The sequence below is a fragment of the Megalobrama amblycephala genome, linkage group LG7 (assembly GCF_018812025.1).
Source record: "Megalobrama amblycephala isolate DHTTF-2021 linkage group LG7, ASM1881202v1, whole genome shotgun sequence".
In the NCBI taxonomy this organism is placed as follows: Eukaryota; Metazoa; Chordata; class Actinopteri; order Cypriniformes; family Xenocyprididae; genus Megalobrama; species Megalobrama amblycephala.
The window spans coordinates 30,496,657-30,522,979 of record NC_063050.1 but is presented as its reverse complement, the minus strand read 5'-3'; the positions used below and the strand labels follow the sequence as shown (position 1 = coordinate 30,522,979).

General features: G+C 36.9%; 1 protein-coding gene across 8 annotated transcripts in view; it reads left to right on the top strand.

Annotated features, from left to right (window-relative positions):
- Positions 1-5,157: 5,157 nt before the first annotated feature.
- Positions 5,158-26,323, top strand: part of lmo7b (LIM domain 7b) — a 59,037-nt gene continuing 37,871 nt past the window's right edge. For 5 of the 8 annotated variants that reach the window (XM_048196987.1, XM_048196986.1, XM_048196985.1 and 2 more), the window contains exons 1-8: positions 5,159-5,471; positions 6,300-6,386; positions 17,392-17,462; positions 17,580-17,649; positions 18,054-18,160; positions 20,342-20,372; positions 21,671-21,784; positions 24,521-24,719. In XM_048196987.1, coding sequence (XP_048052944.1) covers positions 6,318-6,386; positions 17,392-17,462; positions 17,580-17,649; positions 18,054-18,160; positions 20,342-20,372; positions 21,671-21,784; positions 24,521-24,719 — 661 coding nt within the window. In that variant the 5' untranslated portion in view covers positions 5,159-5,471; positions 6,300-6,317. Of the gene's footprint in view, positions 5,472-6,299; positions 6,387-17,391; positions 17,463-17,579; positions 17,650-18,053; positions 18,161-20,341; positions 20,373-21,670; positions 21,785-24,520; positions 24,720-26,323 lie in introns of all 8 variants that reach the window. The other 3 variants (XM_048196983.1, XM_048196981.1, XM_048196988.1) reach the window with 2 other exon arrangements.

Here is a 26,323-nt window from a genome sequence, read left to right as displayed (position 1 = left end):
ATCCTTAGACACTGTTTTCTTATTCTTATTATAATCATTTTTATTGCAATTATATTCTAAATGATATTCATACCTCATCTGTACGTTTAAACCTCTGGTGCTCTTCGGTCACAAAAATGTTACATTTAGTTTTTTTTTTGTTTGTTTTTTAGGATTTTTTACTTCATCGTAAGCAAGTTACTTTTAAAAGTATTACAATATAGTAATTGCATTACAATATAGCGTTACTCCCTAAAAAAGCAACTAATTGTGTTACTTAGTTACTTTTTATGGAAAATAATGCATTGTGCAATAATGCAATTACATTACTTTTGCGTTACATGCTTGCTTATTTGTTTTTTAACAAAAATAGTTCTATTTTTGACAAATGGTAAGGCCCGTTCACACCAAAAGTGAAATGAATAAGCCTCAGGCTGAAGGAAATGCATATTTACGCCTGTACAGTAGAGGAAAAAAAAACTTTCATCTGTGCTGCCATTTTGCATTAAAGAAGGAAGAAGGAAGTTCAACACTTTTATTTCTAAATCTATAATCTAAAGTAATTTTTGCTTATTAGTATGGGTGAATTTGATCATTGAAGGTCAGCAGCAAAGACATTAGTTAATAAAGTGAGATTAAATACATAAAGTATATTTATGTAATTTAATATAGTTAATTATTACAGGTTTGCGTAAAATCCTATTCATTTTGAGGAATACTGAATGTTTTTATGCAAGTGAGATGCATGTTCACATTTAGTCTAGAACTAAAATAACCATCATGTTCACACAGCGCACACAACACTTTATTTCTCTCAACATGGGGACAGGAGAGCTGTCAGTCAATAAATGTGAAAAAGTAACTTGCGTTACTTATATAAAAAAAAAGTAACTTAGATATTTTGTTGTAAATTGAAAAAGTAATGTGTTACTTTAGTTACTTGAAAAAGTAATCTGACTCAAGTTACTTGTAATGCGTTACCCCCAACACTGATCGTAATGGTACGAAACTTGGTAAAGGTTTTGGCACTTGCTATTTGGAAAAAAAAAAAAAAAAAAAAAAATCATGGACATGATTTAAAAAGGTTAAGTGATCCTGAAAAAAGGGACACTTTTACTCTTCATGGTCAAAAATGATTGCATTGGAAATGAATGGGAAACAAATTTCATCTAGTGGAAACTTTTGGTACTGTACCCAAACAAAATCATCAATTTTTTGGAGACGGGGTTGCTGCAGGTCAGAGTAGTGGACATGCTGAAAGGGGGCTTGCTTAAAGGTGAATTGCTACAACATGAACTAACCCCTAACCCTAACCCTACCCCATTCCCAGACAGACAGCTTTCGCAAAGAATTAAGACCTTTCTCCACACCACCTTTCGTCATGCCCATTACTCTAACCTGCAGATACCCACACTTGGGTTGCATTTGAGTCCATTTTTATGCCCTTCCCTCAATAACTTCCCTCCGTCTTGTTCACTTGGATATACGTCATTGCTTACGAGTACCTACTACTGGCAGAACCCTTGAAATGTGTTTAAATGGAACGCCCTAAGACCTGGATCACTTATAATCTGCTATGGAGCTGATTTAATATTTACAGTTTTGTTTTACTTATGAATTTGTTTTATGCACCATTCTATAGGCCTGTATGCTTAGGCTGTTGGAGAAAACCTGATAACATACAAAAAACTATAAGTCAGTTTAAAGTAGCTACAAGTATTATACAGGTAAATGTCAAAATAACTCCAGTATCACACACTAGAGTTGTGTGGGGTAGGGGTAAATTAAGTGCAATCTGCTGTGACCTCACAATCATGGTGCATTGTGGTATATGGATCTGAAGTATACATATTGGCCCTGTCCCAAATGGCCCACTTCATGTGGACTTTCGGTCTCGTGGACTTAAATTGCGCGTGCTCGCCGAGTCTACGAGTCCGTAGGCCGTTCCATTCAGCATTTTAACGCTCTGAAGTGTGCTCAGCAGCGCCTCCTTTGTACCCTTCAAGCGGTCTTCCGCGAAGCCCGCATAGATGCAGGCTCCGCGCACTTTAACTACCCAGGAATCCTTGCGAAATGCCAATCAGACAACGGATGGGAGGAGATTTCACTCAAGAGCAATTGATGACATGGCTGAGAAGAAAATATTTAAGTGTAGGTATCATTACGGTTTTTATGACCTAGGTGTACATTTTACCAGTTGTTACCTACAGTTTATACAAACATTATGGTCATCGACCAGTGGTTGATATCTCAAACACAATAATAGCTTGTTGAATAATACGATCGCATTATGATTCATTAAATAAATAGAACCGAATGTCAGGGCTTTACTGAGTCATATGTAAACCTAGTATTTATATTTAAACCTGTAAATTCATCTGAAACTCACGCACATGTTTATTATGTGTTAAAATTGTAATCTTAGTTTAAATGGAACATTACGTATTATTACAACTGTATACATTATTTAAATAAGCATGTACAGTATATATTGTATGCCCAGGTGGCATAAGCAAAAGCAGGCTGTGTAGTTGACATGGAGATAATATTTTGCAAAAGAAAAGAAACCTGTTCTCGATGCTAAATATTATAATATTTGTATAAGATATTTGTGATATACAACAACAATAGGCAGCATTCCCCGAACCTGCAGCTCCTGTCAAAAAACTGACAAAAACCAGACCGTTATTTCCGGCGTGACGATCGAGTCTGTCCCAAAAATACCTCTCAATGCGCCCTCGTGGACTCGCGCCAAGGGCCCTATAGGTCTGCACTACATGACGTCACCAAAGTGTGGACTCTGAGGAAGTCCACAAGGCCGGAATGTGCCATTTGGGACAGGGCCATTGAGTAGACTCGCTCCCTTGGTCAAAATCAAAGGGTCAAGGGTCTGTCCAAATAAACTTCCCTCACCCACTTAATGAAGTTGTAGGCACTTCAAAATGGCGGCAGGGATTCCCCTGAGGGGAAGTGCTTAGGGAAGTTCGCAAGTGTGTCTAAAAGTGGAGTTAAATGCAGCCTCAGTCTTTTGAGATATCAAGCTCATATCAACATGAAAAGCTACATCAGACTACAAACAGAGTAAAACGTGTTTTGGAAAATGTATATTTCCTATAAAAATTGAAGATAGTATTTTTGTGCATTTCATAGCAATAAACATGCAATTCTATAACTTTTTTTAAGTTCACTTTTTAAACCTTTTTTTTCACTTTAGCAATAATCTGCCCTTCTTTAAAAAGAGACCAAACTAATGTCTCAAAAGCATTCAAGATTTGTGACAGTTTAAGTTGGAAATTTAATTTTCAGGTCTATGCTTAAAAAATGAATAAATGGATTATAACATAAATATAATTTAGTACCTGACCATAAAATCCCCTAAAATACAAAATACAAAATAAAAAACATTATCAAACTAAATTTCAATGGAAAACAACAACAACAAAGACTTGAATTTGACCGCCATGCGAAGAGCACCAGTGTGTTAAAAGCAATTGTCAGTGCAGAGCACAGTCCATATTCAGACCTAACATGTATGTTAAAGTCACCATGAAATCGAATTTGACAATTCTTATTTTTTTTATGGAATTTTGCAGTATTTACTATAAATGATTATCCATGTACGTCATTATTTTTTAAAATTCTTGTGCCCTTGTAATCTTTAATCAAAATAACTTCACTTTCCTCCTGAAGCAACATCTCTTCTCTTCTCTGATGATGTGTTCACTGGTGCGAGGCCAGGACAACCTGTCATTTAAATGACATCACAGCAATAGCAAATGATCCAGTTAATTCCCCATGGACAAAATCAAGTCCCATCCTACATTTTATTTTGTATGAAAAGCCATTCACTCGGATATACACCGATCAGGCATAGCATTATGACTCCCTTCCTAATATTGTGTTGGTCCCCCTTTTGCTGCCAAAACAGCCCTGACCCGACGAGACATGGGCTCCACTAGACCCCTGAAGGTGTGCTGTGCTATCTGGCACCAAGATGTTAGCAGCAGATCCTTTAAGTCCTGTAAGTTGCGAGGTGGAGCCTCTATGAATCGGACTTGTTTGTTCATCACATCCCACAGATGCTCGATTGGATTGAGATCTGGGGAAACTGGAGGCCAAGTCAACACCTCAAACTCATTGTTGTGCTCCTCAAACCATTCCTGAACCATTTTTGCTTTGTGGCAGGGTGCATTATCCTGCTGAAAGAGGCCACAGCCACCAGGGAATACCGTTTCCATGAAAGGGTGTACATGGTCTGCAACAATGCTTAGGTAGAGTGGTACGTGTCAAAGTAACATCCACATGGATGGCAGGACCCAAGGTTTCCCAGCAGAACATTGCCCAAAGCATCACACTGCCTCTGCCAGCTTGCATTCTTCCCATAGTGCATCCTGGTGCCATGTGTTCCCCAGGTAAGCGACGCACACGCACCCGGCCATCCACGTGATGTAAAAGAAAACATGATTCATCAGACCAGGTCACCTTCTTCCATTGCTCTGTGGTCCAGTTCTGATGCTCACGTGCCCACTGTTGGTGCTTTCGGCGGTGGACTGGGGTCAGCATGGGCACCCTGACTGGTCTGCAGCTGTGCAGCCCCATACGCAACAAACTGTGATGCACTGGGTATTCTGACACCTTTCTATCAGAACCAGCATTAACTTCTTGTGCAATCTGAGCTACACTACAGTAGCTCGTCTGTTGGATTGGACCACATGGGCCAGCCTTTGCTCCACACGTGCATCAGTGAGCCTTGGCTGTCCATGAGTCGACCCTATAATGTTCCCCATGAACCAGCACCAGTGTTCTTATCCAAATAGAACCAAAAATGTTAAAAAGCTCATTATGATTTTCATAGTAAGGTTAAAAAAAATAAATAAATTAGCTGATGGTGTGAAGTCATGTTTGTTCTTCAGTCAATTTTATTAAAATAAATTTATGGATGAGCCCTGACTTTGTTAGCATAAATAAACACACAGTATTAATGGTTGTTTTTAATATTAGTGTTAGTTATTATAATTCAAGTGCTAAGATGTAGTGAAAGGGCCCTCGATAGCGTTCAACAGCATGACAACGTTTTTGAAGTGATAGTTTGTCGCCATCTGCTGGTCATTGTCGCCATAGCACGCGAGCACTTGTCATCACTTTTCTCCAATAGGCGTGGCATATATTTAAACAACTCATCATCACTACATATGCATTTGCCTTTGCAAACACGCCGCTGTCCTGTGCAACTTACCCCCCTCTCTCATCACTGAACTGGGACACTTTTGTTCCTGCTACTTACGACAACAAGCAAGTTCGGTGGTAGGAGAGCTGCTGGGCGTTCAAGGTGTGAATTTGAAGAGGAGTGTTTGCAACAGATTAAGAGAGTTGTGTTGGAGGCACGCGCGCTGGTAACGGGAAACACCTTGCGCTTTCGAGTCGATACATCTGGGAAGTGAAATTTAAAAACAGTTACGAGAAATCAGAAAACATAAAACAGGGGTTTGCAGGTAAGTTTTGAGTTACTGAACTTGAGGGGATTCTTGTAGGGTGCCACAGGTGCGCAGTGTAATGAATCACATGAACCGTATTTTGGGGTTGCAAACATGGAGGTGATGAAAGTTCATTCAGTCAACCCGTTCAGTCATTCTGGAAGTCACTTTTTTTTTTTTTTTTTTTTTTTTTTTTTTTTTAAATAGCAAATGATTATTAGATCAGATGGTGTAAATATATTTGACACAAAATTTTATTTTAAACTATATAAATAATTGTTTGACTGTTTTAAATTGAATCTGAAGGGGGTGATATTACAAAGACAAGTCATAATATATTTTTATTTATTTATAAGATTTATATTAGACATATATACTATTGTAAAAATGTGATTTCAGTTATCCTACACACTTTGTCTAATTTGCACCAAAATTTGTAGTCTGTGATGTATAGCTATTTTAAGTTGGATATTTCAGTTTTACATGTTTACAATTATAATATTAAGCTATAGCTTTTTATGCTTCCTACACTGAAACTCAAAATCAGTGTTGAATGTCAGATATTATTCTTTTGATATGTTTTATTTTTATTTTTTTTTAGTATTTAATGTCACTTTATTAAATAAACCTGAAATATCTTCAATGTTTCTGTTCACAAACAATGTCTGTTGTAAGACATTAGAAGTAACTTGATGAATGCTTACCTTTTGTAATGTTTATATACATGCATACATTTATAATTATGTAAATAATTGCTATAAATTGATATGAATATTAATGTCCTTGCATATGTTTTGTGTCTGAATGGGTTTGTTCAAATTTGTTGTGATTGTGAAATGCACACAGGTGTGATTTGGATCGGTGATGGAGTGGCGTCAGCAGTCTGCAGTCAGCTGTGAGCTCGCGTTCCAGGAGGCACAAAGATGGCTTGAGGTAATGACATCATTATCAGGTGTTTCCCTCAAGAGTGATGGTCTTTTCACCGTCATGTTCTGTTGAGATTGACCTCATTCTTTGGGTGTCCAGAAACTCCAATGCTTTTAATGTGTAAACAATAAGTCAACTTTTAAAATAACCTGACAGATATTATTGAAGCTTCACCTCTTTGTTTGTATCACGCAAGCACTTTTCAGAATGCAAAGAATGTGTGTTTTGAGTGTGTGTGTGTGCCTTATTTCCTGAATGTTATTTAGGAGGTCCAATTAAATGGAAACCAGACAAGATAACATTCATCATGATGTTTTCAAAGCAGCTTTAGATAGCATGTGCCATTTGTGGTTCTTATTTTATCAGTTCTGAACCATTTGCAAAATAGGCAAGTAAAATCAGCTCCATAAAATCCTAGATACCATGCGTCTTATTTTATTCAACTATTAATTGTTTTGAATAATGATGTAATGCTTTGTTTGTTTTTCATCATGGTGGTTTTATTACTTGTCATATTGCAGTTCACAGCAAGACATTGTTGTAAGCAATAAAATGTGTACCGTGGTGCCCTTATACTAAAGTACCATGACAGTAACACACTGCAGTGATGGTATCAGATGCTTGGTGGTATAGGATTTGTATTTAGTTCCATAATACTGTATATATTAATATATAAATACCATGGTATTTATATAAAACTTCAAAGAAATACAGAGTTTCTTCCCTTTTATACACTACCATTCAAACGTTTGGTGTTGGAAATATTTTTGATTGAAATGTTTACCAAGGCTGCATTTAAAACTGTAATATTGTGAAAAATGATTACAGTTTAAAATAACTGTTTTCTATTTTTGTATATAAAATATTACTGTGATTGCAAAGCTGAATTTTCAGCAGCTATTATTAGTACTTGGGTAAAGTTGGTTTTATATTCGCACATTCGGACATCCGTATTCAATAGCCTTGTCAATCACACTACATTGGACGTTCAGTGGACGTTCACAAGTAAATATGCCATTAAAACAATACTTGCCTATTTTGATCGACTGTGAAAAATGTTGTAAGTTGACAATCGTTGGTTGTCAATATCATGTCACTGCTTAAAATTCGCAAACATTAATTTATTGCACATTTATTGGAAAGTCTGAATTTATCAGAAGTCCGAATGTGCGAATATAAAACCAACTTTACCCAAGTATTATTAGTAGGGTTGCAAAGGGGTGGAAAATTTCTAGTAAATTTCAGGAAACTTTCCATTTTTGGGAGTATACTTCAGAATTAAAATTTACTGATAATTTACTCACCCCCATGTCATCCATGATGTTTATGTCTTTCTTTCTTCAGTTGAAAAGAAATTAAGGTTTTTGAGGAAAACATTCCAGGATTTTTGAAGGTCCAAATTGCAGTTTCAGTGCAGCTTCAAAGGGCTCTACATGATCCCAGATGAGGAATAAGGGTCTTATCTAGTGAAATGATTGGTCATTTTCTAAAAAAAAAATAAAAATGTATATACTTTTTAACCTCAAATGCTCATCTTGCACTAGCTCTGCGATCCGCCACGCATTACATAATCACGTTGGAAAGGTCACACGTGATGTAGGCAGAAGTAACTTCAAAATCATACGACATTGTTGTTTTACCTTTTTTTTTTTTTTTCGTAAAGGCTGTTTGGCTTAATCTTTGCACATTCGCTTTGTAGACACTGGATCGGTACTTCCGCCAATGTCCCCTTTCCAACGTGATTACGTAATGCGTGGCGCATCGCAGAGCTAGTGCAAGACTAGCATTTGTGGTTAAAAAGTATATATATATATTTTTTTAGAAAATGGCCTATCATTTTGCTAGATAAGACCCTTATTCCTCATCTTGGACCTACAAACCGTTGGTAACTGCTGAAGACCACTATATGGAGCAAAATCCTGGAATGTTTTCATCAAAAACCTTCATTTCTTTTCAACTGATGAAAGACATAAACATCTTGGATGACATGGGGGTGAGTAAATTATCAGGAAATTTTAATTCTGAAGTGAACTAATCCTTAAATGAGAATTTACAGGAATTTAAGGAGATTAATTGGACATTTGGGATAATTTACACAAACTTTATCATACAAGCATAAACATTTTGTTTGGTCATAAGCCAGACATGCATGCAAACTATTAATTTTTTTTTTTTTTTTAAATAACATTTTTAACTTTACCCATCATAATCATGTAGTTTTGGGGAATTGGCTGTAATTATTGGCTGTAGGTCCTATTGGCTGTAGGTAACTGCTGAAACTGAGGTCAATAGACTTCATACACTTTATGACCTTGGGACCAGTTGGCTAAATGGCTAAAGAGGTGAAATTAGTTCTGAGATAAAGGCTAGCAGCAAAGTTAGCAACAATCTTGGGTGCTTTTTTTCTTTTTCTTTTCTTTTTTTTTGGGCACAGACTAGTTCTACACAGTTAAAGGTGAAATATGTAATATTTTTGCAGTAAAATATTCAAAAACCACTAGGCCAGTGTTATATATTTTGTTCACTTGAGTACTTACACAATCCCAAATGTTTCCAACTATTTGTAAATCGTGAGAAAATTGCAATTTTAACCAAGGCTCCGGGACGTGTGAGGAGTCGCCTGTCAATTGCGTCATACCCACGATACCCTCGGTTTCCGGTTTCATTTTGTAGAAACCATGGAAACACCAAAGACGCTTTAATATATTACACATTTTAATAGACAAGGGAACAACTTTTTTGATATATGTATAGACAGAAAACTAATTGTTGTTATATAGCTTAACACGTTTAGTCTTATTGTTTAAATCTGAATTTTCTTGTTTGTTTTTTTTCCATTTACCATGCCTCAGAGAAAAACACTGTTTTGTCAAGTAGCTAACATCGCATAATCAGATGCAGCTTTATTTTTAGTAGCAGTAATACAGATTTTTCTCCATCATGCAATACGTTTTTAAATGAACTGCATGCTATTAATCAACACAAGACATCCAATATTTAATATGATATTCTAACATCGATCTAGTTTACTGCAGCGTGTCTCACAGCAGCCGCCGAGCGAACGCACAGAGTAACGTTATAACATCATTTTCAACACACTCAAATATCTCTAATATGATAAACAGAGCTGCGTTACCTCATACTTATGACCAGAAAAGCGGAAGTGGCACCGGTGACAGTGTCATAATAAAAGTTCCGCTGCTCGTGAGGCATGTGTTGTGCAATCGCTCCAGCGGCCTCATTCAGCTCCCACAACACTCAGTCCTGCTTTGTTTCATACTACAGTAACATTAATAATCAGATACATGAACATGATTTCTTCCCGAGTCCTATCCCTATTCTTTTGCACCGTCCATTGAGGTGGAGACCACGTTTCAAGATTCCACTCTCAAACTTGACTTCATCAAGCTACTCCTTTTGTTTAGAATAGGCTTCGGACAGAATTATTACATACTGCACATTTAACGTGACCAATGAGGTTCAGTCTTGTACTGTAGTGTGCACATGGCTTATTCAGTTTTCTGTCACATGACGTTTTAATCAGAAAAATGCTTGAGCGTAGAGCCGTTCTCAAGGATGTATATATTTTTAAGGCATTATGCTTGTGCTGACCACAAATGTACACTGATTTATTAGATTAGTGGCACTTTTTTTTCCAGGATTTTTTTTTTCTTCTTTTTTTCAAAGCTGTTTAAATAGCTATACTCCCCAAACTTTTAAATGGTAGTGTATATAAATTTTATTTTAAAGGGGCTACTATAGAATTCAGAAACCTTTGTTTTTAGTGACACCGGTGGCTGTTAAATGAACTGCAGCCAGCAACTTATTGCTCGTGCTTTCACTCACTGCATAGTGATGTGAGCGAGTCTCGGCCAAAACAGTGACTGAACGTGATTCACCAACATAAAATAAATAATATCAAATGAATACATTGAAATTTTTTTCACCTTTTTGGTAGTATGTTGGGTCGCCACTCAACATCTGTGATGTAGTGTGCTGTGTGCATGTGATTGAGGATTGTGTGCATATTACCTTGTGTAATGTAGGTGTCTGTTTATGTAAATGATCTGCAAAGTTGTGAAGCCGAAAGTGCACAATAAATAGTTATTGTCTCTCAAAAGAAAGAATAGACTTTGAACAGCCCAAATGAGTCATTAGGAATTCCCACTTCCACGAAGGCCACACATCACAAAGTAACACATTTGCCTAATGCCCGCCTATGGTTTTCATTGGCTGCCTGCGAACAACGTCTACCTCAAACGCTGCAGCTGGTTCGTGTTGTATACATTTTGAGAAGATGTTTTCTGCTCAGCAAAAGCAAATTCTCTTTGTAAACACTCCCAAAGGATGAGGATGTGAAGAGTCAGTGGTTAAAATTACCACAGCGATACAACAGCAGAATAACATTTTCATGGAGGTTCAGGTTGAATAACTAGTTCTTCCAATGTTTCATCATCGGACTTGTGCTAGGATTGATATTGTAAAATTGATGCAGATGTTACTGTCTTTACAGTGTGTACAATCACTGAGCTCCAGAAGCCTCCGGAGATGAATCGGTTATGGTAATGGGCGTTTGTTTCCGCACGCGGTGTAAGCAGTAGACCAATCACAAGACTGGGCCGTCTGGGCAATCAGAGCAGAGCTAGGCTTGTGGAAAGGAGGGATTTAGAGAGACTCAAGCATTGGAAGAGTCGTTTAAGAATCATTTAAAAATGTGGTGATGAGCAATTTATATTATGTGAAAATGAAAGCGAGACCTCCCAAAACAAAATCAAGTACCTTTAAAGGTGCCCAAGAATGCTTTTTCACAAGATGTAATATAAATCTAAGGTGTCTCCTGAATGTGTCTGTGAAGTTTCAGCTCAAAATACCCCATAGACTTTTTTTAATTAATTTTTTTAACTGCCTATTTTGGGGCATCATTAACAATGCACTGATTTACACTCGGCGCCGCCCCTTTAAATCACGCGCTCCCTGCCACACGAGCTGTCGACTATATTACAGCGCATTTACAAAGTTCACAGGTAATATAACCCTCAAATGGATCTTTACAAGATGTTCGTCATGCATGCTGTATGCATGCTTCGAATTATGTGAGTAAAGTATTTATTTGGATGTTAACGTTTTATTCTGAGTGAATTTGAGGCTATATGCTCTGTGGCTAACGGCTAATGCTACACTGTTGGAGAGATTTATAAAGAATGAAGTTGTGTTTATGCATTATACAGACTGCAAGTGTTTAAAAATGAAAATAGCGACGGCTCTCTTGTCTCTGTGAATACAGTAAGAAACGATGGTAACTTTAACCACATTTAACAGTACATTAGCAACATGCTAACGAAACATTTAGAAAGACAATTTACAAATATCAGTAAAAATATCATGATATCATGGATTATGTCAGTTATTATTGCTCCATCTGCCATTTTTCGCTGTTGTTCTTGCTTGCTTACCTAGTCTGATGCTTTATCTGTGCACAGATCCAGACGTTACTGGCTTGTGTAATCCCTTAGACATGGGCTGGCATTATGCAAATATTGGGGCGTACACCCCGACTGTTACGTAACAGTCGGTGTTATGTTGAGATTCGCCTGTTCTTCGGAGGTCGTTTAAACAAATGAGATTTATATAAGAAGGAGGAAACAATGTAGTTTGAGACTCACTGTATGTCTTTTCCATGTACTGAACTCTTGTTATTTAACTATGCCAAGGTAAATTCAATTTTTGAATCTAGGGCACCTTTAAAATAGCATAATAGGGGCACTTTAAATCTAGTTGTTTTAACCAAGATTACGCTGCAAGATTTCAACTACATTTAAGTTCCCTGTTATAGTTATAATTTTGCAAATTTCCAGTTTGTTCCCTTTAATTCCCATAAATTCCCGCTAATTCCCATATATTCCAGGTAAATCCCATGGAAAGTTTCCATCAGTGTCACATGATCCTTCAGATATCATTCTAATATGCTGATTTGATGCTCAAGAAACATTTCTTATTACCAATAATAAAGTTTTGCTGTGGAAAAAACAACAACAAAAACAGTGATACTTTTTCAGGATAGCTTAATGAATAGAAAGTTCAAAGACCTTTATTTATTTGAAACTGAATTTTTTGTAGCAATGTCAAAAGTTTTCAAATCTTAAGTCAAAAATCTTAATAACCACAAACCTTTAAATGTGTGTCCAAAAAACAAAAAACAAAACAAACAAAAAAAAACATAGTAGTACATTGGTGCTTTTTTGATAGTGTTTAGCTTTGCATCGTGAATGTGTTCTTGTTGTCAACAGATTGCATTTGAAGTTTCACCTCTGAGATCTAACCACCATTTCCTGAAGACCTATCGTTCCTTTCCTCTGCCTTCTAGAATGGTGGTGCTTTCTTTTTTTTTTTTTTTTGCTCACGTGCTGTTGCATGTGTTTCAAATATGTAAAACTATGAAACTAACACTTCTCTATACTGTGAAATATATTTGCAAATGTATGAACTGGGATAAAATAATGGAATAGTTGTTAGATCTTGCAGGTTCGCTTTGGCTCTCTCAGGTCTCTTTTGATGTAGACCTTACACAAGCAGCCATTGATGGTGTACATTCCATGTGCCCAAACAAGCTGATGATCGGGATGCAGAATTGGGCAGGCACCATGGCAGGCATGGATGCTTCAGTGCATCTCAATCTGAACACAAAGGACCCCTGAGCTGTTTGCCACATTCTGCTTGCCAAATGCCCACTCCACCACATTACTTGTACAGTCAGGTGCCTGCTTGGGCACCTCAGTCTTCAAACATGATGCACTGTGTGGGAGGGTCTGAGGCCCTGTTTGAGTATGCACAATTATGTGTGGATGTGTCTTTTTTTTCTTGTGTTTGATTTTGCTCACAGTTCATTTTCCTTTCGTAATGGCAGTAATAGCAATTATTTGGTACGCTATTGCATGTGATGAGTGAATATCAGAATGGTTATATTTGGTTGGAGTGGAAATGGTGTGCTGTGTTTTTGAGAGGGCCTGTGGTTTCCTGTCTCCGGGCATTCACTCATTTAAATTGTGTATTACTCAGTTTGTGTATGTTGCTAACAAGATTTTTATTTATTTATTTTTTTTATATATGGTGATTGTCCGTGTTGGTGCGGTGTGAATTGTCCTTTATGCCCCTCAAGTCTGCATTGTTTGCTGACTTCATTCGGGGTTTTTTTTTTTTTTTTTTTTGTCATTCTTGTCACTATTTTGTCACTTATTTTGTCACTCAACTTAAGCTCTTTACACCACAACAAATAACTCATCTTGTTACATTTGTCAGTAGTCACCATTCTTGAGGTTTGTGTGTGAAGTGTTGAAGCCTATAGTATGTTCAACTATTTAAAACTATATCCTGCATGCATATCTTTGATTTGTAGGGTGATTAACCTGTTTAATTCCAAATTTTTCCCCTTGAAACTTATTTGTAACATTTGAACTTTTAATTTAGTGCAAAAAAATTAATGGTAATAATAATCTTTGTCATATCTTAACATACTTTACTAACCTTTTGTTTTGGACCTTTGATGCAGCCATAATCTACTGATGGTGCAAACAAGAATTAAACTGCTCTGGTCATGTGACAATTTCCACCAACCATGTGAAAACTGCACATATTTAATTGAGACTTTTTATTGGCTGGAAGAAGCGGAAGCAGCGACTGCGGCATAATAAAAGTCCCGCTGCTCTCGAGATGTTTGTCATGTTTGTCTCTCATTAGCAATCGCTCCAGTGGCCTCATTCAGCTCCAACGTCACTGCCCTGTGCTGCTTCATTTCTGTCAGGACCACTATCGTCAAATATGATAGATAATGCATAGAGTTTGTATTGGCGGTATGGTTCTGTTCTGGGCAAGAACTCCCTGCGCATCCATGCAGCTTAGCATGGATAAGAGCAGGGAGAGCAGCAATAAACACCCTAGGGTAAACAGAACAGGACCAACATGCAGATATCATTAATTGTCATGATTTAACATACACACATTTCGAGAATTAGTCTGATTCAGGGGAAATAATAAGGCCAATCCTGACTGAAGAGAGGAGGAGCTGGGGATGGAGGAGGGTAATTTGCTCCTGAGAAATGCAATAGCTGCTGATGATACTGAGGAGATGCCGTAATAGACGTCTTATTCCTATAGGTAGACATAAGTCACCTGGGAGTCAGCTGATGCAAGCTTGACTGACGTGACCTGCCAGAACTGACGCTAACGCTAGATACTACAGTAACGTTAATAATCTCATCCTGAACATGATTTCTGCCTGAGTTCCATCCCAATTGTTTTCCACCGGCTGTGCGGTGAAGACGACATCTCCCAAGATTCTGTGCTCAAACTCGCTGTCATCAGTATACGGCTTTGTTTTGAATAGGCGGCCTCTAGCGGCAAAAATCTACATATTGTAGCTTTAACGCTGCAGTCCGTAACTTTTTTTGGTTAAAAATGATCCAAAATCAATTTTTGAGCAAGTACATAACCAGCCAGTGTTCAAAACTATCTCATTATCTTAGCTCGATTCACAACGGTAAGCTTGTAATAATGTTTTATAATAAGAGTGACATGGTGGATTTCCATGGGAAATTTGAGTTTTATCACGTGAGGATGCTGCAGGTGACGGATCATTTATAGCCTTTTCTCACAGCAGCTGAAATAATTAAACTTGTCATTTTGATTGCGGATTGTAATCCAGAAAGATCCAAATGACAATCATCAGTGACAACTGGAGATTCAGCCGTAGCCAAAAAGCAAAAGACTTTGGACTGTTGAGTGGCTACAGAAATTGAAATCTACAGGTAACGTTAATATACACATAGTCATAGTAATGCTGATGTTGTTAACATTAACGATTTGAGAACAAAGTATAACGGTAATAATAATTTGCACGGTTTGGCATGATCCGAGCTAATCGATCGTTAGATTTAATCATCATTGGCAGCGCAATTTATTGTAGGCCTAATGCTTTTTTCCTCAGTTGGTCAGAACAAAAATGGCAGAAATGTTACTTACTTGTTCAGATGATATTTTCCAGTCAAAATTCTTATATTGGTCATACTTTCAAGATGTAGAGTCTGTGATTCTGAAGTTCAGTATCCACACCGGTGCGGTGATTGACAGCAAGCATTAGATTCATCCGCGCTGACGAGCTGTGCCGAGGCACAACGCACGTACAGATAACTGTTCCGCATATGACTGCAATTGCAGGTTTCAAACAAGAGATGGCGACAAAGAGGAAAAATTGTGGACTGCAGCTTTAAGATAGCATATTTTGCTTAACGTTTTAAATGTCCATAAGATTATATATGCAGCTATCAAAACAATAAATTGATATAAATAAATAATTGAAATAAAATAACTTGTTACTAAATGAAAATTGAAATGAAACAAGTTATCTGTTGTTGTCTTGATGAATTCATTGGCTGAATGAGGCATTTAGTGAGTGGACAAATTAACAAAAAGTAGTGTGACTATAATTGAGAGAATTAGTTGAGGGGGAAAAAAAAACACATGAAGTTGCCTTGGACATTGTACATCACTTTGGGCCTTATCATACACCCGGCACAATGCGGTGTACGCTTCCTTCTAAAGGCTTTTGCACACTGATGAGTCTGAAATTTTTGCATGTGTTTTTTCACATTCGTGATCCTAAAAATTCGACATGCACAGAGACCTTGCACACTGAGTCCGATGCGTATTAATTAATCAGTTGCGGAAAAAAATCGCAAAACAATACAAAATGGAGTCTTCAAGCAGTGAGCATGATTTACTTGTCCTCTGTCTTCTTAAAAAGAGAAAAAGAGAGAGGAAATTTTGGGTCCATTCAATCCCGAGATTGCATGGAGAGAAAGGAGAGTTCACCTCATCAAGGAGCTGCATGATTATCCCGAGTGTTTCAAAGTTTACTTAAGGATGTCAGTGGCTTAGTTTGATGCTTTGATACTGGCATAATCTGACTTTATATTCTGTCTCTTTGTATTCCGCACGTTGTTTGTCATTCAGTGCTGTAGGCGAAATGGATCAACTTGTCAGATGGCATTCTGGATTTTGGCGTTCGCTACGGTGGCTCTGAATTGTCAAAACGTCGCTCAAAATGCATGCTACAGATGCGAAAAATGCAGAAAATCGAACCTGATCTGAATATTTTTATGACGGACAAAAGTTTTGGAGGCAGTGTGCAAACGCGATTGATGTAACGTGAGGTCAAATGTATTTTTTAATGTGCGAAAATTTCGCATGCAAATTCCGGACTCGGTGTGCAAAGGCCTTAAGTCTGTTTCATCTGATGCCTTTACGTCTGATGCCTTTTTTCCGAGACCGTTTTGTCTGATGCCTTTTCTCAGGCTGTTTTGTCCGATGCCTAATTGTACGTGACCTGACACTTGATGTCATTCTTCCTGAGACCTGAAGCCTTTTAGTCTGAGGCATGATGCCTTTTTGTTGTATGACTGAGGTATGAGGATGTCCTAAAATGTACACTGTAAATGCGACTGCAGATGCGACACAACTGTTTTTTTGCTAGTTTCAGTCTGATGCAGTTATCATTTTCACATCCAGCACCCACGTTGTTTAAATAGCTAATGCACTGGCGCCCATCTGTTTGCGCACCTGGCTTTTAAAGGGAATGGGAGATGACACTCTGATTGGTTTATTGCAAGTTACGCCCAAAACACACACATGACTCATTAAGAGACTAGGTACAACCATTTTTTTTTTTCTGTTGTTAAACTAGCAAAAGTGGAACATGCCCTAAGTGGACCTGTGCCATGCACTTCAGACCATGTGATCGTTAAAATAGGGCCATTTATTTTAATAGAATATAAAAAATTTACATATGCAGAAATATACATAAGCCAAAATTTAAAATGAAGAATATTTAAAATCGATTTGTAATCGATGAATCAAGGACACGAGTGAATCGTTACACACCTTTTGTGTATGCGTGTTGAATGTACTCTGTATAGTCCTAATATGGGCATGCAATCTGTTTGGGTTCTTTCCTTAACAGGAAGTGACCAAAAAGCGGTTTGGAAGCAAATCCTTTCGAGTGGCCTTGGAGGATGGAGTCCTTCTGTGCGAGTAAGTGCTTTTTCTATGATTCTTTAATTTCTTTGAACATAACAGTTCGTCATTTCGCTTAATTTCAAGGTTTATTTTAAATCAGCAACTTTATACATTTAACATTTAACTTTTCAGTCTGATCAACACACTGAAGCCAGGCATCATCAAGCGAGTAAACAGGCTTTCCACCCCCATTGCAGGCTTGGTGAGCATATTTTAAATAGGATCAAATTTAGATTCAGTTAGATAAAGAATTAAGATTTAGTTAACCATTTAATCTCCAATGAAAATCGAACGATTAATCAAACGATTCAGGTATACTTGTATAAACATAGTGCCAATGCCAAGACATTTTCCCAGGAGTCCTGAGGATTCCATTTATAAATGCTGTGCATGTGTTGGACAGCACCTTACAGCAACTGTCTCCTTTAGTTCCCACCCCTTTCTGTTCAACTTGTACTGGTCATTTCTCAGTGGAGCTTCATCATCCATGCTCCTCTGCTTTGTACCATCTCAACTTTATTATTTCTCTGGGTGCTTTAATATTTGAGGATAACGTTGAACTTTTATTTACCTTAGCTGCAATAGTCAATGCTGGTTTCTCTTCAGGATAACGTGAATGTGTTTCTCAAGGCTTGTGAGAAACTAGGGCTCAATGAAGCACAGCTCTTCCATCCTGGAGACCTGCAAGATGTTTCCACGCGTGTGACAGTCAGGTGAGCAGAGAGAAGTGAAAGTGCAAATTCTTATTTCAGTGTTAAGACCTCTTATTAACTGAGATGGCTGGATATTGTTGCCTGTGGCTTCTAATGTCTCTCGCATTGTATTTGCATAATTCAGTTATCCTTAAATATCTGATGCAAACCTAACTATCTGTATTTAAACTTTATTACTGCCTTTGCTGTTTGTGTGAGTTTAAAGAATGAAGTAAGTCTTCCATGTGACTGCATGTGACTGTGAATTTGAATAGTGTTTGCAGGCTGATTACATTTCCATACCAAATGAAAGGCTGGATGGTTCCTGTCACACATTATCTGTCCAACATCAAACTCAAACAATGATACCTGACCAACCTAGACTCATGTTTTAGTCAAGCTACCTTATGAAAATGTATTTTGAATCAGATCTGGTGACATTTAAAAATGGCAGAACAGTCAGACATGACGTATTGACTCTGTGATGTGTTACTATTAATGGGTAGTTCACCCAAAAATTGAATTCTGTCATTTATTCATGTACTGTTGTTCCAAACCCACAAGAACTTTGAATCGCAAAGACAGGGTTTCTGTCCCTCCGTGAAAAGTCCAGATAACCAAAACGTAAAATGTCCAAAAAGGTCATAAAGGCATCGCAAAAACAAATCCATATGAATTAATCAGCTTAATTAAAGTCTTTTGAAGAGATTGCTTTATATGATTAACATTTAATTTAGTCTTTTATTTACATCTAAACAATGAGCGGCACACCGACATTGAATATATCACGTTTAGTACGTTTGGACGCTTAAAAATAAATTGTGTGTGATGCACACACAAACCTCTGTGTTTGCACTTTATGTATTTGTGGTTATATATGAATACAAAATTTCGAAGATTAACCAAAGTCTTATGGGTTTGGTATGACATGAGGCTGAGTAAATGACATAACTTGCATTTTTGGGGCGATCTATCCCTTTAAGATCAGAGCTAGTGAAAATATATGTGGAGCATAATCCACTCTTGACATTAAACATTACAGCCAACATGAGATGATGTTCATAGCTTACTTTACTTTTCTTTAAATTATGATTGAGCTTATTGAAATGTGAAAATGGTCTTTCTATGACAGGTGGTTGGAAAGAAGGGGTTCAAAATTCTTCCATTCCTTCTAATGTCTTTCTTGTCCTCTCTGTACTACAATGGTTCTCAACCATTTTGACTAGGCCTTCTATATGGCAGAAATATGTTTTTTAGCAATATATTTTAACAATATCTTATTGTTTTTTCAACATTTTAATTTAGCTTTAAATTAGTGGTCCCTGCAACCCAACCACTGCTCTGCTATTTCTATCAATACAAAAAATTTCACTGAAGGAATTTTCATTAAAATATTCCCAAAAAAACTAATTTCATTCCCAATTTCATTGGTCACACCGCCTCATTTTTTAGGTCCTGAAGTCTGAACAATAAATCTTGTTGTCCACCCTGCTGAGAGCTTAATGTCCCCACTATTGGCCTTGTAGAGGGACAAGCGGCAAGAGAGGGTGGAGAGATGGGGCACAGTGACCTCTAAATTTAGCCCCATATGACTGTCCCTTCAAACCAAATGCTATGGTGAAGCTATAGTGGATCTGACTGCTATTTTTAACTTGCATGCTTTCTTGTGGTCATGTTGTTTTAGGGCTCAATGAAATAACAGAAACACTTTCACTTAACCTCAGAGCCACAGATCAAGTGTTGTTTCTTATAGCTTGTCTGACTTATTTTTAAGATAACACGACACTGTGTAATGAGCGACGAGAGTATAAATATGTGCATTCCTCTGTAAATGCATGTTTGCTGGTCCATAGTGACAAACAGATGGCTCACATGTCCAGTGTCATCTTGCTGTGGGAACAAGTACTGTATGTCCCACTCTCAGATAGGTTATGGTTTCTTCTGAGCACTTGCTGATTGTCTTCATTGTACATAATGCTTATTGTAAATAAAAATCAGTGTACAGTACATGATTAGTGACTTACTGTAAAGCTTATGTGGTATGTAGCTGAGGTCCATTTATAGCCGTGACTTAGCTTTATTGGAGGGTATGGGGTGGATTTAGTTGCTGGTACTGTACTCAAGTAGTGTAAGCTGGAACTGATCTGTCTGTCTGACAGTGAACGTTCATTACATTTAACCTCCTTCTCTCCTTCTGCTTAGACGTGAAGAGACGAGCAGGAGACTAAAAAACGTGAGTTGTTTTCTCTTCTTTATTTTCCTGCTATTAGAATCTTGGTATTAATCGTAAACCAATTACTTCTGAACTAAACAGTGAATCAATTGTCTTTGCATGGCTTGTGTATGATGTGGACTGAATGTGGCCTTTGACACTTTAGTTTGCATACCAAACAAGTTGATTTGTAATTTTATCTCACCACAGTCTTCTGTTGAAGGTGTCAATGCGGTGTCATTTAAAAGTGTGCATTAAAAACCACATGTGGTACTTTGCATGCACTATATGGATTAAGCACTCAATTGCTGACTAACATTTTGTAATATGAAGTCTTCATTTGTTTAAGTTGGGAAAGTGTTTTGTTTTTATACCTTATGTGGTTATCATTTACTGTTTTGGATTTCAGTAAAGTACATGAGAACTAAATAATGGTACTGATGACTAATGCATGCAAGAGATTTGAACTGGGACCGCACAGCATCTGCTATGCATCTTTATTTCAATGGTAAAAATTAGGGCTGGGCGATATATCGCATGCAATTGTCACGCGCATTTCGTCAGTAAAGCCGGTTCCCTGATTACCGCTAAATCGCCATTACCTGCTTTCAAATGGAGCGGCATTTAATAGACAGAGCCGTAGATCACTGACAAGCTACGCAATATCGCGTTCATTATCACAGATGAATCGCCTTCGATAATGAACGCGATATTGCGTAGCTTGTCAGTGAACTACGGCTCTGTCTATTAAATGCCGCTCCATTTGAAAGCAGGTGATGGCGATTTAGCGGTAATCAGGGAACCGGCTTTACTGACGAAATGCACGTGACAATTGCATGCGATATATCGCACAGCCCTAGTAAAAATTATGCGCAGACAGACATATTTCAAATGTTAAAAATGATCTTGTACACACTGATATTTGCTCTCTAATTTGATTCCTTATTAGAATAGTTCTAATGATCTAATGATAGTTCTAATGATCTCAGGCACCACAGAGCCCACTGTTGTCTTCATTGTCTTGTACATGTGCCACATTCCTACCCTGTTGCCTCCCTGTGTTTTTGTGTGTGTGCGTGCACAAGCGGTCATAGTTTTCTAGATGAGAACAGAAATGAAACTGGGACACAGAAGCCATTCATGTCACACGCAAGCATGCACAACACTGAATTCTCTGAGGCTTTGCTTTGGGCTTGTATCATGTTAACTTAAGTTGTGAAAACTTTCACAACCTACAAAAGAGAGATAAGCTAACTTTTAAAGAGATATAAGCTGATCTTTACTTGTTTTCTTTTCTTTCTATCATACTTTTTCTACAGGTTTTGATCACTATTTACTGGTTGGGGAGGAGGGCCCAGACTGATCCGTTTTACACTGGACCACAGTTGAACCTAAAAGCCTTTGAAGGTTTGCTGGGCACAGCATTATCTAAGGTATTTCCATTTACTTTTTTTGGCATATTAATCCCCCCCCCCCCCCCCCCATTTTTTTCATTTTTTCTTTTAAAGGAAGTCCAATGTAAGATTGAGAGATGATATAAATTATTAGTGTACAGAGGCCTTAAAGGGACATGGTAAAGAAAAAAAAAATAGATGGGAGGAAAACATTTTGTCAATACATTTGCAGTCTCAAGCAAACGCAAAGCTTCTTGGAGGAACGCAAACATCGTTTCTTACTGTATTCACGGAGAAAAGAGCCGTTGCTATTTTCATTTTTAAACACTTGCGGTCTGTATAATTCATAAACACAACTTCATTCTTTATAAATCTCTCCAACAGTGTAGCATTAGCCGTTAGCCACAGAGCATAGCCTCAAACTCATAGAGAATCAAATGTAAACATCAAAATAAATACTTTACTCACATAATTCGAAGCATGCATACAGCATGCATGACGAACATCTTGTAAAGCTCCATTTGAGGGTGATATTAGCTGTGTGAACTTTGTAAATGCGCTGTAATATAGTCGAGAGCTCGTGTGGCAGGGAGCACGCGATTTAAAGGGGCGGCGCGCTGAAAAAATCAGTGTATAGTTAACACTCTGAGGTCTAAAAACGCGCCGGCGCGTTTTGCAGGTTTTTTTTCACATTGCAGCAAAACAGACTTAAAATACTCTGTCATTTGTTGTCATAGAGACATAAGTAATACATCAATTGAAACTATAGAATATTTCCTTTTATTTGTATACACTCAGAGTAAAAACAAAATGTTGTGCTTTTTGTAAAATAAAGAAAACTAACATGATGCGTGATCTCTCATCTCCCTCTGAACGAAGTCCAATCTGATAGTTCTCAGAAAATGAAGTGTAACTTAGTGAATACTAATCACAAAAAATTCATACTTATGTCTAACAAAACGTTGAAATGTCAGGTTTTAAATCGTGCAAGTCAAATCGAAAACAAACATTCTGTGTTTATGTAATCTGTATGAAAAGAGAGCCATGTCAGAAGTCCGTGATTCAGCTCATTACCCACTAATGCGGCCACGCCCACGGAGCCAGCGCTATTCACAGGCAAATTCAGAGACAACACATGCATTCATCATCTCAATCGTGTATTTATTGCCTTGAAAATTGTTTATCTGGATGAAAAAGCCATGGTTAGCGATCTCTGGAAGACATGCAGTAAATTCCTGTTTGTTTTCTTCTATTGATAAGTTTTAAGTGAGTTTTTGTTTCTTTAGCGCCCTCCGGCTGTAGTATGAATTGGTAAACACCATTCATGGAATATCGTCTTCTTCTTAGGTGAATTTGTGGACTAAAATGCACAGAGCGCCCTCCGGCTGCAGTATGAATTGCAAACACCAGCGCTCATAGAGATAACAATGAATATTAAATAAAAAATAACTCCTCTGTATAGAAAATTGACATAAACATATGAGAATCCTATATTTCTCCAAATGTGCATGCTTTTAAACTAAAAGCCTATATTCAGACTCTTTGCATCACAGAAATACATTATATTTTAAAGTATAATATAAAACCATTATTTTATATTGTAATAACATTTTTCTGTATGTTTCATATACCATGATGAGCTTGAGACATCACAGAAGTTTTTTTTCACAGCCTACCTGACTGAAATGCCTCATTAATATGCAAGTCTTTTCAGGTCATTACTATTCAATTCTTTTGTCTTCACAGGTGAGAATGAGCCATTATTCATGGAGATTCACGCCTCCTCGCATACCGTGTTTCTTGGCAAAAAGTGTCTTACAAAAACTAAATCATTATATTGTTATAAATGAAAGAGTCGTCAGCATAATTTTTACATAATTTTGAAGCAAAAACTCTAGTCTACAACCTTCAATACCCAAAAGTCTTGTGAACACAGATTTAATATACTTTTATTGGCCTTATATCAGTGACTTAAGTTTTTTGTTTTTTCAGTAACCACGCATAAACGTTATTCCTTCAAAAACACAAACATGTACACACATGTTCCTCACATATTATGGTAGCCTAGTTTGTGCTGAATACAGTGTAATGACACTTGTGTCATTAATATGTTTATGAACAACTGAAAAAAGCACAAATGTCAGGGCATGTCAAAACTTCTCCAGGCCCCAAATCAGCCTCAGACTCCAGAGGGTTAATGATGCCCCAAAATAGGCAGTTAAAAAAATTTATTAAAAAAGATCTATGGGGTATTTTGAGCTGAAACTTCACAGACACATTCAGGAGACACCTTAGACTTATATTACATCTTGTGAAAAATCATTCTTGGGCACCTTTAAAATGCCTTTAGTTTTTCACATACAGTTTTGACAATTTCGTCTCTACAATGTGTTTATGCGTTCATTGTAACAAATCCATAAAGTATGACAAATAAGCCCTTCTCTAGTCAGAATTTTTACATTACTCAAATAGTGCAATGTTACATTTGAATCTCATGCGATTTTGTGTTAACACTAATGCAGGTTTAAACTCCCCATTCTTTTTGGCCGCTGGTAAAATGATTCACTCAGGCGTAAGTCTGTGTTGTCGGTCCTCCATAGTAATTATCAATGCACTGACCGACATATTGCTCAGAGTGTAGGTCATTTCTTCAGTCATTGAAATAGAAAAAAAACACTACATTTCCACTGGAGCTCAAATCTATTCACTAAAACTCACTTATTTGCCTTTCCTTCCCTCTCTGAAGTTTTCTGTTCTTTGTTCACCTTCTACCAGGCTCTGGAGGAGTCTGTGCAGTCGAAGTCGAGTGTGAGGGACAGTGGGTATGCAGAGGGCTGGTTTTCTGACAGGGAGGAACTGTTCAGTCTGAAGCAGTCGGACTACAGAAGGGAGGACTCAGTCGAGAGCCTGGACTCAGTGGAGTCTCGAACAATCAGTGTGGCTTCAGACTGCACCCTCAGAGCCGGCAGTGAAGGTAAGACTGTGAAGTATATGTCTGTCTGTTTAATTAATAAGACTTTTTGAGACTAATTTAAATTGTTTTTTATGACAAACTTTATTGTGGATATGTAATTAAAAAAATCTTTAGGGATATTTAATTAATACATTTGTTTAATGTCTTTTTTTTTTATTGTACTTGCGTGCTAATCTGGTCATCACAGTGATAATTTTGCAGTGGAAAAAGGTTATGTTTACTTGCACTGATTTATTGTCATTCTGAATCCAATCACATTTCAGATTCTTAAAGTAAAGTTTATGCACTAGATTTTTTAAAATAAAGAAATCATTTTATTCAGCAAGCATGAATTCAGTTGATTAAATGTGACAGTAAAGACCTTTACATTGTTACAAAAAAAATATCTTTTAAAACATGCATTTTGTTTAAATTTATATAGAGTTCTGAAATTAAACCTGTAACTGCACAACTGTTTTCAACACTAATAATAAGACATGTTTTTTGAGCATGTTTTCTTGGATCATGTGACACTGAAGACTGGGGTAATGATGCTGAAAAATTCAGATTTGCTCATCACAGGAATAAATTACATTTTTAAATATATTAAAGTAAAAAGTTATTGTATATTGTAATTTTTTACCTTGTTTTTTAATGTATTTTGATTAAATAAATGCAACCTTGGTGAGCATAAAAGACTTTAAAAACATTTAATAATCTTAGAAAACCCACAACTTTTGAATGGTATTGTTTGTAATTTTGCAATCTGATTGGAATATTTGTGTAACACTTTACGATAAGGTCTCATTTGTTAACATTAATTAATGTAATAACTGACATGAAGTAACAATGAGCAATACATTTGTTACAGTATTAATCTTTAATGTTATTTAATAAAAATCCAGCACTTCATTGTTTGTTCATGTTAGTTCACAGTGCATTAACTAATGTTAACAAATACAACATTTAATATCCATAATGTATTAGTTAATGATGAAATTAAATATGATTAATAAATGCTGTTGAAGTATTGTTCATTCTTAGTTCATGTTAACTAAATTTAAGTAATGAAATCTTATTGTAAAGTGTTACCAATATTTGTTTACATGGTCATTACATCTATTTCAAACAAAATTTCTTTGCATATGCAGTCCATCAGTCAGAAGTCAAGAATGCGAGAGAATTTCACTGGAAATAACTGCGATTCTAAACAATTCAGACATGTCTTTTAGTGAGAATTTTTGCAAATATTCAGTATCCTCTACTGACCGTTTCATAAGTAGGTAAATAAATAGATGTGAACATTCCTATGACATGAACATACACTATGCCTGTGAATACAACTGAGAAAGTAGTTGGAGTCAGAAGTTTACATATTTAACGAATTATTAAGATCTACTGAACCAGTTTTAATCTGATTGGAATTCCAGGATCGATTGAATTCCAAGGCTTTTCAGTTTGACTGAGCAATCAATCCAATTATTAACAGATTGTTAGGTTCCATGCAAATACAGCCATTGTACAGCCATCTCAAATGAGAAAAATCATTAACAATTTACTTCAGGACATTATGGTCCTTACAGTTGCTTAAATATCAGCAAATTTTATCACCGAAATCACAATGT